General features: G+C 43.3%; 1 protein-coding gene and 2 non-coding genes across 3 annotated transcripts; all 3 read left to right on the top strand.

Annotated features, from left to right (window-relative positions):
• Nucleotides 1-923: 923 nt before the first annotated feature.
• Nucleotides 924-1061, top strand: LOC120715655. Its single transcript, XR_005691704.1, has one exon. It is a non-coding gene; the product is annotated as a small nucleolar RNA SNORA8 (small nucleolar RNA).
• A 589-nt stretch (nucleotides 1062-1650) lies between these two features.
• Nucleotides 1651-1781, top strand: LOC120715656. The gene has a single exon (XR_005691705.1). It is a non-coding gene; the product is annotated as a small nucleolar RNA SNORA18 (small nucleolar RNA).
• Nucleotides 1782-5311: 3530 nt separating this feature from the next.
• On the top strand, nucleotides 5312-8062 carry txnipa (thioredoxin interacting protein a). Its single transcript, XM_040002667.1, has 6 exons — nucleotides 5312-5690; nucleotides 5844-5919; nucleotides 6023-6170; nucleotides 6262-6621; nucleotides 6701-7003; nucleotides 7091-8062. The coding sequence occupies exons 1-6, from the start codon at nucleotides 5435-5437 to the stop codon at nucleotides 7136-7138; spliced, it is 1191 nt and encodes a 396-aa protein (XP_039858601.1). The 5' UTR covers nucleotides 5312-5434; the 3' UTR covers nucleotides 7139-8062.
• Nucleotides 8063-16094: the final 8032 nt, after the last annotated feature.

Raw genomic sequence — 16094 nt, 5'->3', positions numbered from 1 at the left:
GTAATGGCTGATTTTTGTCTGGTTGCAACACTCATGGGTCAGCCTCAGCTAAAGCACTATTATATTAAAGATTTGTTAATCCAAGCAACAAAGCAGAAGATAAACAGTGGATGTTTTCACTTCAACAACAGAAATGGGCTTTAGAGTCCAACCATAATCTGCTTGGCTGTGGTGCCTCAGCTAAATATCCATTTCTTCCTGTGTTTTAAAAAAAACAAAAACCTGCTTTAGCAGTGGTGAAGCACCAAAATGAATATGACACACTACTTTCACGCATGACTGTTGATTAGCACAGTATGAGCTCTGGTTCTGTCAAGTGGGCCATAAAGCTTATGCAGTGCAAAGAGCAATATATTCTCTTGCAACCCACTGCTGCAGACTTTCCGCAGCAGTGTTACTAATGAGGACTAACATCTGTTGGTGACCTCGCGTGTTCTGTAAACTGACCTGAAATTTCAGTTTGAAAACTTGTTAAAACGAGAAACTGTACTGTTTCCCTGCAGGTGTCGCAGACGACGCTTCAGTCCAACTCGGTAAGTCGTGCTTGAGGACTAATGTGCTGTAGACCAAGTAATGATGATTGGCTTAATATGTTCAACTGCTCTGAAGTGTGAGTGACAGCTGCCTCTCTGAACACCTGCTGCACTGTAACCACAAACTGAGTGTTGTTGAAGTCCCGCTGACCTCCATCCTACCTCCTTCTGGCAGGTTTTCCTCTTGACCTGACTTTCTGCACTGAGGCAGCAGTAAACGGTACGTCGCGTTTCTGCATCCATATCACTCCCATGATGTAAATGTCCACCACAGTGAAAACCAGACTGACACATGATTGCAATCAGTGAATCAAGATGTGCAAAAGGAAAAACAAGATCCATTAGAATGAATTTTAATCTCAAGGAGAAGTGAATTGGAGCCACAATGGCAGCACTGTGTGGTATCTGCAGCCAGCTGCTTCATTAGCTGGTTTGTTCAAAAGTCAGTGCAAGATGAACTCAACAAATGGCATCGTTGGTCTCCTGACTGCTTGTGTTTGGAGTCCTGGTAAACATGTTGATACACACTGCATTACTCGTGGATCCGTACTCGTCAAATAAAGCTGTTTTTGTTTTTTTCCTGCAACTTAATTTTTGTTGCTGATCTGAAAATGAATTGCTTTTGTAATCAGCCATGGTGTTTGTCCCAGTAACCCTGCATCAACTGCTGAGCTCACTGTTAACCTTTTTCCAGGTTTCTGCTGCCACAACTGATCATGTCCTGATCCAAGGTTTCAACTTCAGTAATGAAGGTGAGGATTGGCCCAAAGGACAAAAGGGGCTGGAGCCTTGGTCCTTCCTTACTAATGTCTGTGGAAATGTGTTTTTGCACAGAGTAAGAACAAGTGCATATGCAGATTGTCTCGTTTCTAACACTGTTTATCTTGTGTAATTAAAATAATTTTGTATCAGCAGGTTGTGCCAAAATGTTGCTGCCACGCCTCATTCCCCTGTAAGTGTCAACATGTTTCCCACGAGGTGCAAGTGACAAACCCTCTATTGTTAGGAGGAGGAAGCAGCAGACTGTCCAACTGAAGACGCTGAAATAAATCAAGTTCAAGTAAGAAACTGACTGATGCTTGATGTAGTCATGCATATCATTTATGCTCCGTAGTATGCTGAGGTCTATCCCGACAGACCTTTCTCTGTAGGGCCGTGTCGTTGGAAATGCCTCACAAAGTAAATCTGTTTCGCTTTACCCACATGTTCACTGCCATGAACGTTGTGAGATACTGATGCAGAACAAGTGTCTGTCAAATATTACCAACTGCTCCATAGATTTTCTATTCTGTCATTGTTTACAAGTCTTATCAGTGGACTGTTTTCATATCACTGGTTAGGGTGGACCACACAGATAAACATGGATAGGAGTAATCGGTATAGTGTGAGTACCGTGAGGTTATGTGCATACCACGAGCCTGCTTTAACAGTTTCTTTTTTTAACTTTAATATTTTTTTAAATGAATGATCTCTGAAAATCCCTGAACTCTATAAAACTCACAACATGAGGTTTTCAGCAACATTTGTAAATTTAAAAAAAGAGGGAGAGATCTGGAGCAAAGAGGCAGAGCAGTTACCGCGACGATGAGCTCAGGTGGCATGAAGGAATTCTTTCAGAGCATCAAAAACAGCAGCACTTGTTACTGTAATCAACATTAAAACTTCCTGTTCAACAAGCTCCAGTATGAGGAAAAGCCAGCTGCTCGCATGCAAAGTGACAGCAGTGAAAATGAAATGTGCAGGTGAACAATTAACTTTAGACTTGACAGTTAACTGAAGCCTGCAGCAAGCAGGCCTGGGTCTAAAGACGGTCTTCAGTGGAGCATGTAAATGTCCACATGACAGGACACGCTCCAATAATTTAATAAACTCTCCATATTACTGTGAAGCACTTTGGTGTGCCTTCGGGTTTTTAAATGTGCTATATAAATAAAATTGTATTGTAAACCCATGTGTTTCAGAATCTGAAGGCTGTCCTGCCTGCATGGAAAGGACTGCAGCTGATCGCTGTAAGTAGTGTTTGTGCGTTTGTGTGTCAAAGTGGTCATGAACCAAGGCTGTCAGGATTCTGTGTTCCTGTTTAGCTGTGGACATGACCAAAAAACAAGCCATCCCAGTGGGCTTCTCAAGCAACCAGCTTAGAAGAACCTGTTGGGAACATTTCCTGAGGGGTATATGAAAAAGCAAAATTCCAGGATTAGTGACATGTTGAGGCTTCACTTTCAGGAAGGTGTCGCTCAGTCCCTTTGATTCAATAAAAATGTATTTCTATAAGGCCAGTTCACAGTAAAGGTGCTTTTAATGTAAAGAAAGAAGCTCCAGCAGAACCAGGCTCAGGGGGGTGGCAGTCATCTCCTGTGACTGGTTTGGGGTGAGGGTAAACAATCATGATGTCGTTGCTATAACGACGCCTAGCCCATTGGGGCAGTAGTTGAGTGTAGTGAAAAGTGACAAACTGTAGAGTCGAGCTAAGCAGCTGACATATCCAACACAATTGATGTCACTGACCTCACTTGGTGACGGTGCTACAGTCATTCTGTGTCTGACATCTGTTCTTTTCCTTTCAGGAGTGGATCAGTGATTCCTGAGAGGAGACGGTTCTCCAGGCTGACGCTGGCTTTGGAGGAAACGTGTTGTAACCTTTGCAAATGAGGATTTAATAAAGGATGTCGTGTTACAGCAAACCTTGACTTGGCACTTGTGTTTGGACCTTGTTTAAGTCTTGGCTTGCAGAAACAAGATCAATGAATACTTGGTGGTAATACATTTTAAAGCTCCGTACTTCATGATGATTTTGGGACATGGATGTCTGAGGGTTGATGTTTACACGTGTTCAGGTCTGATGGTTCCAGAACCTACTGAGGGACGTGGGGATTTTTATTTTATCACTGACTATTTTTAAAGGAAAGATCAAGGTTTTATTTTTAAAATCTTGCCTTGTCATAGATTTAATTCCTGCACTGTCCTATTAAACTTGAGACTAGCACTCACTGATACTGGGTGTTTGATCTTGATGCAGAGGGCGCTGGTATACTGTAGTAGCTTACTTTCTCCACTGGGAGGCAGCAGTACTCCATTAGCTTGAACCTAACAAGTACAACCTACAAAAAGTAGGTTGAAGTTCACAGAGCTCAGAACGGCTTCGTGCAGGAACCAGACACCATATCGACGTTCCTAAGAAAGCTGCTGGGAGTTCTCCAATACTAGGTTTAACCTAGAAATGGCTAGATTTCTCCATGGGCTCTCATGAAGCTGTTGGGACAGGCTATTTTAACATCTTATAGACTAGTGCTGTCAAACATGAGGCCTGGGGGCCAGGAAAACCCCAACCCAGCCTGCTTGGCTAGGTTGGGGTTTTCCTGAGGCCATAAATTTTCTTTAGTCTATACTTGTCTTCACAGGTTTTAGTTTTACTTTCTTTCTCATGAAAACCTCCCATGTGTCCACTAACAGTACACCAAGGTAACTACATTTTCAATGTGTTATTTTTGCACATGACTAATTACAGGTTAAGCTCAGAGTCATTCGCTTTCTTTCTTTTGCTACAGGATAAATGAGAAATGTTGAACCTGCTGTTCTTTGTCTTATGTTAAAAGATCTTATTGATTCCACATGTAGTTGCACTCTTGCCACTGACTGAAATTAGTTTGACTCATCCATGTAAGGTAAGAGTATAAAATGAGCTTGACATCCCTGTTTTAGACCAAGACTCAGTATTATACTTCCCTTTTTAAATGCGTATATTGTACAAAACACTCCCTTATTTCCCTGAAGCTCATATAAAGGATATCCATCCAGTTTTAGCCCTCTGTTTAGTGTTGACCTCGAAACCTTGAGCGTTCGATTCATTCTTTAAAACCGCTACTGGACAAAAAAGGCTACAGTGAAACTGAAGAATTAAATATTTCAATATGTTCATAATGTGTCTTATGTATTTTTGTTTTTGCGCGTGATTATAATCTGTTTCGTTTATTCTACTTTATCAAAGTATTTGGTGATACTGTGAGCTTTCTTTTTTTTGCCTGTCCCGTTTGGCTCTTTTGCATCAGAATTATTGTCTAAAGGCGAAGAAAGATGCCCAACGGATTTACTTTACCAAATGGACCATCCCAGCCTTGCCGTAATGGGCTATTTGATTCACCTTTTATTGTTTATTTTATTTATTTTTACTTGTTAAATACGGGACAGACTGGGGAAAAGAAAGAGGGAAAGAAAAACAGTGGGGAAGAGGGACGGAGATAAAGGGCAAAAAACAAAAACCAACAAAATAAGCAGACAAAAAATACAAATATCAATCACCTGTTGAGAAAGAAAAAAGAAAACAAGCAGAAAGAAAAGAGCAACATAATAAACAACATCGCGATGATCTATGTGAATATACCAGTAAATACTAAATATTAAACAGCACGTAAGATCGACCGCGCACAGTGTGCTTTGAGGTAGGAGCTAAAAGGGTGTCGTTTGTGATACTGTGAGCTTTCAAGTTTCCCCTACACGTGATACTGAATTGACTCATTGTCAGGCCAAGATTTCACACGTTTTAACGTGTTTACTATAAATGCAATGTTCTCTCGGTGTACTTCCAGTTTCCTGTGCGCGCATCTGCTAAGCACGCTGTACATTCTCCCAGCCACGCGGTGTCCACGCGTTGTTTCGTTGCGCTGATTGGGCAGGGCTGACACAAACAAAGTTTTCTCCACCAATCAGAGCAGTGTGCACGCACTGAGCCATGCTGTTCATTCTGCCTCCTCGTGCCCCGCTCATAAAAACTGCCTCCTCCCTTTGTTTACAGCAAAGTGAATCGGTCGCTCGACGTGTTTGGATTATCGGTAGTTTCCAAGGGATTTATTTGTGAAGTTTCACGATTCAGCTCATTTTGTCCATTTTCGAGGTCGTCAATCATGGTGGCGATGACGAAGAAAGTTAAGATCTTTCAGATAATCTTTTCCGATCCCAGTAAGACTTTTTACTGCGGCGGAGACACGGTGTCCGGCCGTGTCGAAGTGGAAGTCAGCGAAATGATGCGGGTGTCCGCGCTGAAGCTTCTGGGTCTGGGCTGCGCCAAGGTGGAGTACGCTAAAGGCAAGCAGCGGTGCCGACAGGAGGCCGAGTACCTCAGACATGAAACGGTCCTGCGGCTGCAAGACCAGCCCACAGGTACGGGAATGACCTTTATGCTGGATATCCTGGAATGTGTGTTCGACATTTACCGGCTTAAAACATGTTTGTGGGTGTTGTAATAATTGTCAGGGCAGCCGTGAAACCTGCTGTGCATGAATATTGCTGTAAACGGTTTACTTTCTTTTCCAGACTCTGACGGCTCCGTGGTGTTGAGACCTGGCAACAAGTACGAGTACACGTTTGGATTCGAGCTCCCTCAGCAAGGGTGAGGATGCGCTATGTGACGCATGATTTTCCGTTATCTAAAGAGATGCAGTGTGCACCTCTCCACCGACTTACAAGTGATGGAGCAATAACGGTTCTTACAGGCAACTGGTGTCGTCATACAAGGGGAAGTTCGGCTACGTCCAGTACTGTGTCAAAGCCCTGATGGAGAGGCCGCAGCAGCCCGTGCTAGAGTGCAAGAAATGTTTCGAGGTGGAGGAGCCACTGGATGTCAACACCCCAGACCTGCTGGTGAGTTCACTAATGCCAGAACATAGTCAGTGTTTTTGTCATTGAAGCTTGGGACTGCATAACCGAACACTGTCTTTCTGCTGCTCTTCAGTCTCCAGCAGGTGGCATGAAGGAGAAGAAAGTCACCTGCATGTTCATCCCTGACGGTCAGGTGTCACTGAATGCAAAAATTGACCGTCGTGGATTCTGTGAAGGCGAAGAGATCTGCATCAATGCGAAGTTTGAGAACACCTGCTCCCGCATTGTTGTGCCCAAGGCTGCCATCATAGCCAAACACACCTACCAGGCAAACGGCCGCACCAAGATCCTACGCCAGAAGCTGTCCTCGGTGCGTGGTAACCACATCATCTCTGGGATGTGCGACGCCTGGCAGGGAAAAACTATCAGGGTACCGAAGATCAAACCATCCATGCTGGGCTGCAACATCATCCGTGTGGAGTACGCTCTGATGGTGAGCCTTCAGTTTCTGAAAGTTTTGGTGTTTATCTCGTAAACATTGGTGTTAATAACTGTGTTTTTCTACATCATAGATTTACGTACACATTCCTGGTAGTGACAAGCTGATCCTGGAGTTGCCTTTGGTCATTGGGACTGCCGGTCTGGGCAGCCGCTGCAACAGTGTGAGCAGCCAGGACAGTTCAGCCAGCACTGCCTCCCAGAGCTGGGTGTCTCTCAGGATGTCTTCTGAACCTCCGAGCTACTGCGACGTGACCCGGGACTGCCGCCTAGACCAGCCTCTCACACCTCTCCTTGATGACTTTGACGGCGATGACAGTCCCATCTTTATGAACGCACCACCCTTCCAGTACCCAGCGCCGCCAGCCTACAGTGAGGTAAGCATCTCTGGTAACTTAAAAGTGTCCTGTTAGTAAGAAGTTGCGTTCCTTGAGATAACTAAAAGGAATTACGTGTTTTTTCAGGCGGAGGAGGAGTTCAACGGCAATGCTCGCATGCTGCCGGTCTGCTGAAGTCCACCAGTGGGAACCGTGGAACTGTGGTCCACCTGTTAAGGACCAAACTTGAAAACAGGCAGAAGGTCTAAACTCCAGAGGAGGTTGGATGGAGAAGTAAAGGCACGAGTGTGGAGGTGGACCGAAATGTTGGTCGTTTGTTACGTCAGCTGCCTTCAACCTGCTTCATCGCTTATGAGTCTTCCTGCTCGTGCTCCTCAGACCAGAGATGTTGAGGCCCGATGGCACAGTGATATGCTGCATTTCTGAATAAGCTGCCCTTTCCAGAGACTCTCCATTTACAGCCACTATGACTTTGTTACTGGGCCAAGCACTGGCCTGCTGTGGCACCGTGGCTTTTTCTCATTGCACTCCAAGCCTGTATTTTTACAGGACTACTCAAAAGGAAACATCCTTTTACCAGTCCACTCAGTTTGCATCGCTGTTACGAAATTGTTGGGAACACTGTTGCTTTTCAGAATCACAGCATGTAAATTTCTTCCTTAAATGTCAGTAGTGTTACCAGTGTTTGAAAAAAGTCCTTTATTCCTATATTGTTGCACTTTTTGATCGCTTTTGACTCTCCTACTGCCCAGAAGACTCTGTTCAGTTGAACAATGTTTTTGATGTGGAGATATGCAACTTCCAAATCACAGCTTGGTGACTGGTGCTAATTACTGCGAGTGCCGTCCATACCACACGCTCTCGATGGAACGCACTTTATCTGAGGATCCTTGTATCTGATCTGCAGTTGTCCCAGACAACATTTCATTTAAGAGTTCCACTTCTGTGAATTCACAACTTCTGTTCTTTCAGGGCGCAGGGAAATCACTGTTAATGACTCATTTGTGAGAAAATATGTTTGTAATACGCTCTTGATACGTGCAGATGTTTTTGTATGAAACCCTATGGGTTCTTTTTTTATTAAAAACTATCCACTCACTTGTCTACCTCCTCCTTTTTTTCTTTTTTTTCTTCTGGTTGTCAGCTAAAAAGTTTTAATCGCTGCAGGTTTTTGTTCCGCTTGCACAAACTCTTTGCGCAGCGAGCCGATGGAGAGGTCTTTAATCGCGTGTGCAGTTATATCTCCCCGTTTCTGTGAGGTCGGGGCGTTTTCCCTGAGTAGATGACAACAGAAACAAAGATTAATACAATAAAGGCGTTTAGGTCAAAGAATGGTACTAATTTAAATTTCTTTGTATTAAAATGTAATATGGACCTTTGTTAATAGAAATGCTGGAATAGATTCCACACACTGTGGAATCTGTCAGTGGTTTATGTGACTTGCAGCAGTGTGGCTGAATCTATTTGGTTTCTCTTCCACAGCATGTCTTTATCCTGTCCTCCTTCTCTCACAGCAGATGGCCCCGCCCCTCCCTGAGCCTGGTTCTGCTGGAGGTTTCTTCCTGTTGAAAGGGAGTTTTTCCTTCCCACTGTCTCCAAAGTGCTGCTCATAGGGGTCATGTGATTGTTGGGTTTTCTCTGTATGTATTATTGTAGGGTCTAGCGTACAATATAAAGCGTCTGGGGCGACGGTTGCTGTGATTTGATGCTGTATAAATAAAACTGAATTGCACTGAAAATATTTTTCTTAGACTTTTAAATGATGTTCTCCACTCTATACTACGTGCGTCAGTAGCCATTGCGAGCAACAGATAAGCAAAGTTTGCTTATCTAACAGTGCCTCTGACAGGCTCAGCTCATCTGCTGCTTCACAGCCAACCAATGGCAAACGACGAAAAGTCATGTTTAAGCTTCTCGGAGGCAGTGAAATTTCCTCTGCTCTTTTCCTCTCCCTGGGAAATGACTACTGGAGTCTAATTGTTATTAAAAGTTCACAGCTTGACTTTCAGCCAAGTGACCTTCCCACATTTGGCAAACACTAATAAACACAGTTTGATGTTAGAAATATGAAACTATGGATATAAAGTTCATAACAGGGAAACAAACCAGCCTTATGTATAAGGGTGACCAGCAAAATGCTTTTACGACTTTATTAATATTTTAATATCATTATTAAAAACAATAAAACAGAAAGAAAACCATCAGGAAACACTTTTCACTGAAACTCGTATCAAACACACATTTCTTTTTCTTTTAAATTGGAAAACCTTTTTCGGACTAGACGTGTATCCAGCTTTTGGAACCTTTGCTGAAACTTTCCACCTTTTCTCAAAACACAACCCAGTTTCACAAAACAAAGGACTGTTTTGGAACATCGAATCCAAACATACAGTCTAACCAGTGATCCGTGTCTCCACAACCAGGTGGCTCATTCCCACTGTCCCGTTTCATCTAAACGTAGTAAGAAGAGTTTAAAAAAAAGTTATTATGCTACAACAATTTTTTCCACGTTACACGGGCCACACATGCTTCCTGTTACATTCTCGTTCATATGCATATTTAAGTCTGTCTTTGCCAATGTATTTTCATTCAGGTGTTAATAGACATGTTTTATTAAAGAAACACAGGATATATTTAACTTCATATGGTTTAGACTGAAAAAGAATTATAATGAAATTTAGTCCAATTTTTAAATGCATTTTATTTTGTCAATTTGTTACCTTTAAGCAAAATATACATAAAATATTTTTTATTTTAATTAGTTAATTGGGCAGCCCGAGCACAAATGTAGGCGACTCGCCTCATATAGCTGCCAGCTGGTGGGGACTTACACCACCAGCGTTTAGTCGCCTACAGTCTTGAGATCTCCACCCCTGCCTCAGGTGACCTCACTGGGGCTAAAGTCTGGTAAATGGGCTGATTCTTACACAGCACCTTTCTACTTTCCCAGAGAACTCAAACATACAACATGCCTCAACATTCACATTCATTCGTACGAGCACTTGTTTTTTTCTATGCTTAAATGCTTCCACACGGGACACCTTTAAATCCCTGAAAATGAGTAATTATCTGGGTCCAGGCTGTGGGTCAGTCTTTAAAGGCAGACATTGTGTTGTCACAAAAAAGGCCCCACTTATCAAGGCCATGAACACAGGAAACTAACTGGATTTCCCATGAGTATCATCTCAGGCCGACTGATTTTTCATACTTGGAACTCTTTTGATTCTGCAGTTTGGGAAACCCTGAAAGGTTTTAGGACCCAGGGGGTCAAAGTGAGGGCAGCAGGTGCTTTCTTCTGTCCTGGTTGGTTTTAGATGAAGGCACTATTTTAAGCTTGATTCTGAGATATGAGCTCTGAATCACACTTATCTGGAGTTGGCGGTTTCTTGCTGGGGACACTGAGGTGTTGTCAGGTGATTGCTACATTGCTGGCAGGCTGTGCCATTAAAAGAACTGTGTGGGTCTTTGGTGTTGTGCAGATAAGGCCTTTTGCTCTAATAACGCCTTGTTTTGCAAACTCTTAATAATAAAATCATATAAAGATTTGACCTCTTTATTCCGGACTCGTCCCTGGATGAGTTTTTAACTGGAAGTTTGTTTAGTAGGATAAACGCCTCAGTGTTACAGATTATTTCAAATGAGCCAACAGTGAGAAAGGCCGGGTGTGGCAGATTGGAAGAAGTTGATTTATTGACCCCTGACCAGCCCTACAGGAATTCTCCCCTGGAGTTAGATTCAGATTAAACAGTTCAGCTAAAATTTCTAATGACTTCTTCAAAAACAGGCTCCTCCCATCTCGTCTCACTGAGGCTAACATTTGTCTTTAAGGCAAGAAGAGGAAGACGCCGACCCTGCAGGCCTGTTCCACCTCCATTGTCGTTCCAGTGCAGAGAGACACAGACGGAGACTTTGCAACAACTTAATAACAACAATAAAGATTCGGGCTGGCAGTGCCGAACCCTCAGGAGATCCTTCATAGTCATAAAAATTAATAAAACTAATGATGATAAATCTCCAGACATTTGCATTGTGGCTCATTCTTGGGTTTCACTCTGAGAGATGAAGTAAGGCTGATGAGAAATGTTCTCATGTTCCAGGCATGTGTGTTTGCGGGCAGCTACACCATCATGTCATAACTCGGCGCACGCCTCGAGCCATCCCCAGACGCCAGCTGTGATTGGCTGAGAGGCCAGAGCACTTACTCCCTGTCTGACTGAATAAAGGCTAGCATTCACGAGCTGCGTGTTCACACCCACCCACCAAGACACTCACAAAATCCAGTAGTACAAGTACACAGACACACCCGCCGGTTTTCACCAGATCGCTGTCTATTTCCTCATCCGCCCATTTGTTCTCTCAGCGGAGACGGTGATTCACCACAGGAAGTTCAGTTTGCTTACTGAGCGAGTCTAGTCATGAGTGGGACATCATGATACAGTTGCCTCAAATAAACACTGATTGCTGAGGCTCTTCCAAAAAAGCATTGGACTGTAAAACCTGCCTCTTTAAAGCCTTATGATGCCTTCAATCCAGTTAAGGGGGCATAAAAACATTATTTCTCAAAATGTGACCAGGTGCACGATGGCGACAGTACAAAGGTTAACAAGACAAGTCATTAGGCCTTCTTATTTTTTTAGACAGGAATGATGTTCAAGCAGCTTCATCTTTTCCCAGTTTTCGATATGGAAGTGTGACAACAGAAGAAGAAGCTCTTAACTGAACAGAACTCGGCCTTTGTGAAGTCTGTTTCAGGAAAGGGAAATGTGCTTGTGCAAAGGCAGAGAAACAAAGAGAGAACTGACCACTAAAGGAGAAAAGTGGCTGAAAGACACATTTCTTCACATAACAATTATTGCAGCGTCTGCCTTCCAGTATAAAGCCGCCTGGAGGCGACCGTGGTTGTGCTTTGCTGCTTTGCTGCTGTGTAAATACAACTGAACTGACACAAAAGTTGCTTCTCAGCTACTGGACGAGTTTCCTTCATTCTTTCTTTTCACAGTGTCAACCACAGGAGAAAAAAGTCCTCTCTGTTTCCCCCAAAACTTGAGGTCTGATTGGCTGAAGCCTGTTGCTAAGTGTTCTGTGATTGGTTGGAGTCCTTGTTCATGCGTGGGGCATGCACACAGGGCATGTGGGCGTCTTCGGGAGGAATTTTGTTTTTCTCATGGCTCCTGGGCAGGACGGGGGGGGACTTTCTGCTTACTGCTGCTTGATCTGCTTTTAGTTTTGGTATTTTAGTGGGTTTTTGCCAAACTTACTTTTAAATGGAAGCGAATAAATGTTGAAAATGTTACAGGTTGTTCCCTTTCAGGGAACTCTGACTGTCAAAAAGTCACATGGGTTTAGTCAGCGGAGTCTTTAATATGGTGCAAGCACAGGTATGTAACTGTAAGTCACATGGTTAACCATGTATTCCTACAGTACTGTATTCTGCTTCATATCCGTGACCAGTTTAGAGTCACCAGTTAAACTGGCATTCATGCTTTTGGGTGGTGGGAGGAAGTCAGGGTCCCCAAAGGAAGACAACACAGAGGGCCCACCCACTGTCTGTCCTGGGAGGAGATACTCAGAAAACAAAGTCAGCAATGATAACAGTGAACAAGGTCATCGCCATTACAACAGTTACTTTATTCATGCATATTCTAAAGAAACAGTGAGAAAGAATAAAAGCCTGGAAGCTGAACCAATGACAGTTTTCCTTGTTGAGCGTTTTGATCAGTAGCTATAGCGTTTGCAGCATTTCACTCACTGTGTGGGGAACAGCAATGTGCACAGACAGACTCGTCACCTTGACATCCACCTTAATCAGCCGTCTGCCACCTGCGTGCATGCTCGCACTGAAAAACAACAAGCAGGACGGAACATGAATCGGCAGATATTTTGAAAATACAGATAAAACCACAAAGACGTGAACACTTGTGTTTTTGGGGAGAGTGAGGAAGACATAAACTCTGAGGCCGGTGGAAACAAACCGACCGCAGGATCTTAACCTTCCCGGTTTGTGTTCCCGGCAGACGCTCCGCTCTTTACCAGCACTGATCAGCACGTTTTATGTGTGCAAGAACAGATTTGATCATTTCTGTGCTGAGCAATGTTTTCCAGAATAAACAGACTTTGGTCTGGGAACCTTTGTTTGGACTTCAAGCACATTCAAACAGCTGTGAGCAGTTTGAAAAGATTTACTGACAGGGCAGGAGAGAGGACGTTAGCAGTGACCAAAGTAAGGTGAATGTGTTTCGCTCCAGAGTGACTGAGAGCGTGCACACAGGTGTAGAGCAGGTAAGCCCTTTCATTGGCTGGAACAGGAGAAACAGACAGCAACAGATGGATGCCCCTGGAGTTATTATCAATGTTAATGTTTGTCTACGGTCTCTGTGGTTTATTATCAGCCCTGCTGCTTGTTCAGTCTCGTCCACTCTGTGTATCTTACATGGAGATGTTTGCCTTGTGAGGAGTCCGTGACAGTTTACGTTAAAAAAGTGAGGCAAATATTAGGATTAATTCATGAATCCTAACGAATTATTGTAGTGAGCAGCTGCATACGATAGATGTGGCTTAACTCTTTATTCTAACTCTTTAACTCTTTATTAACTCTTTAGGCCTTCCTCCATCTATTACAGTGATGGAGGAAGGCCTAACTGCGTATTGACTTGTGCACATGCAGACATTAAATCAACGTCCAGGTGTGTGTGCCACTCAGGCTCAACGAGGTTGACAATAAGGAAATGACTCGCTGGGAGATTTTCTGACGTTTGAAGGTTGTTAAAGTGTGACAACAGCTAGAGTTCAGTCCATTCAGCACATAGATGATAACAGACAAACACATTAGAGCAAATGTAGATGAGCAATGTTACTGTTTCACTTAAGGGAGGCTGTGTGGTTTGAAGCACTTTGGAAGGTCGCACTGCACTATAGTTACACACTCGAGGTCGTCCACCTACCGTGTTCCCGTCCTTCAGGCAGATCTATATGTAAACACTCAGAGAACGTCATGTTCCACACAGAGCCGGCCCCGCCCACTGTCACATCATGTACTCTATTAATGCAGCTGTTCTCCTGCATGCTTTTTTTACAGGTCACATGATTGTGGTTGTGTTGTGTAATGACTGTTCGCGCTCTAGACAAAAGGGGAGTGAGATGCAGCTCGTTGTTTTCCTGCATGTGCACAAAGCCTGAAAGACTTCATCAGCTTGTTTAACTGGTAACAGTACGAGTTCAGTATGATGGCAGAAACAGATTTGTGACACTTGTTTATTACCAACTGTCCAACAGTTCTGTGTACGCACGGGCATTTCTGCAAATATCCTTAAGTAAATACATGTCTGACAGCCTTATTTTTAGAAAAGTCTGTTCAAACTATGCATCACCGTTAAAGGAACCTTCTGATACGCTCAAAGGAGGCAGGAGCAGGAGTCAGATAAGACTGTTAGCGAGCGCTCAGTAAATCTGCTCTGGGCTGGGAGCTGATTCTGTTAGCAGTGGTCTTATGACTTAAAGAGCCATAAAACCCACAGAGCGCTTTTTAGGATCAATGCTACAATAATATTTAATATTCAGGCAAAAACCATTTCTATTCTATTCTGCTTTGTAACTTTGCATGTTCCAGTAGATGGTATCTCAAATGCAGTATGGCAGTCAGTCAACATGTCACGTTATGACACAGCGCAGAAACAATACTGTAACAGCTGCTCCAAATAGAGAGTGAGTGTGTGTGTGTGTGTGTGTGTGTGTGTGTGTGTGTGTGTGTGTGTGTGTGTGTGTGTGTGTGTGTGTGTCCGTCCACCAGCCCTGATCCCTGCATGTACCAGTTCATTCAAAGCAGCTCACAGAGGATGGCTGTTTAGTCAACACTGAAAAATCAAGAAATGACATCATGAAACAAGTTACACATTCGTCGGTGCTGAAATGAAGAGAGCTGGGTTCAGATTGAGTCCTGATCAGTCTGCTTCATTCTACTTTTCCTGGAGGCTCTTTCAAGCTCTCCAGATGGAAACTGTTTCGACACAGGTCACATTTCAGCTGACCCGGGAAATGGTTTGCTGCTCCAGGCTGCCACCTAGTGGAGAGTACTGCGTTGTGTACATGATATAAACGCTGGTTTAAGTATAGACCCCCTAATCCAGGGGTGGGGATCTCCAGGCCTCGAGGGCCGGTGTGCTTGATCCAACACAGCTGATTTAAATGGCTAAAGAATCAGAATCAGAGAGACTTTATTTATTTATCCCCAAGGGCCAATTAAGGTACAACGGAGCAGACGTTAAAGATAAGGGCATGGCATAAACAGGCCAAGAATGAGAACCTGGATGGTTCTGGAGGTGGTGACCACAGTATTCACAGAGGCCATGGTTTTGATCCCTGCCAGGCTGAGTGGAGGTCCCCTGTGGTGAATTTTTTTTCCAACAGTGTTTTTATACTCCAGTTTAGCAGTTTTTAAGGGGCTCTTCACCCCCCTGTTGACCTCCTTTTTATCCAGAGCAGAGCCGGAAAAGAAAATCCTCTTTTTTTAAAATTAAGGATTTCCTTGAGCTCCTTGGTGATCCAGGGTATGTTTTTCGCGGTAGATGGTGACTGTTTTTGAGGGGATAATGATAACTTGAAAATTAATGAAAAGACCAGAGGAAAAGTGGTCGGGACAGATTGGCTGAAAACGCTGCCCAGAGCGTCGCTGAAGAAGAAGAAGAAGAAGAAGAAAGCTGAATGACGTTGACACTTTGAAGCAAATTGTTTCAACCTTTATTAAACATAGCTTGCAAGAGATAAATATTACAAAGTTATTTCCTCCAAAATTAGCTTATTTTTTTTTTCAATCAATGCATAATTGTCAATCAACTGGCAGTATTCAAACAGCATTATTTTCTTGACGTTTTTTTTGAAGACCGTTAAATATCAAGTATGTGCAAAAGGTCAGGATTGATGCAAGTAAAACAAAAATTAGTCTGATTAGTCTCTGGTCCGTTTTATCATTCGTTCCTACTTCCCAGATATTTAAAATTGTCAACACTATGCAAAAAGAAACAATGATTTTGCAGTTAAATCATTCCCTGCATTAGCAACAACAATTAATAGAAGATAAAGCCAAACAGTACAGTATCATACGTGTTGTATGCTGGTGTCGGCAGAAAAAGTGGTC

Source organism: Simochromis diagramma, unplaced genomic scaffold (assembly GCF_900408965.1).
Source record: "Simochromis diagramma unplaced genomic scaffold, fSimDia1.1 OVJJ01000449.1, whole genome shotgun sequence".
Taxonomy (NCBI): Eukaryota; Metazoa; Chordata; class Actinopteri; order Cichliformes; family Cichlidae; genus Simochromis; species Simochromis diagramma.
Note: the sequence above shows the minus strand (reverse complement) of the source record. Positions and strands in the feature narration are given on the sequence as shown.

Excerpts from the sequence above, each read along its gene's own strand:
- txnipa (XM_040002667.1), top strand. The coding sequence starts at position 5,435 with ATGGTGGCGATGACGAAGAAAGTTAAGATCTTTCAGATAATCTTTTCC. Across the intron at positions 5,920-6,022 it reads TTCGAGCTCCCTCAGCAAGG|GCAACTGGTGTCGTCATACA; the intron begins GTGAGGATGCGC and ends CGGTTCTTACAG. Across the intron at positions 6,622-6,700 it reads GTGTGGAGTACGCTCTGATG|ATTTACGTACACATTCCTGG; the intron begins GTGAGCCTTCAG and ends TCTACATCATAG.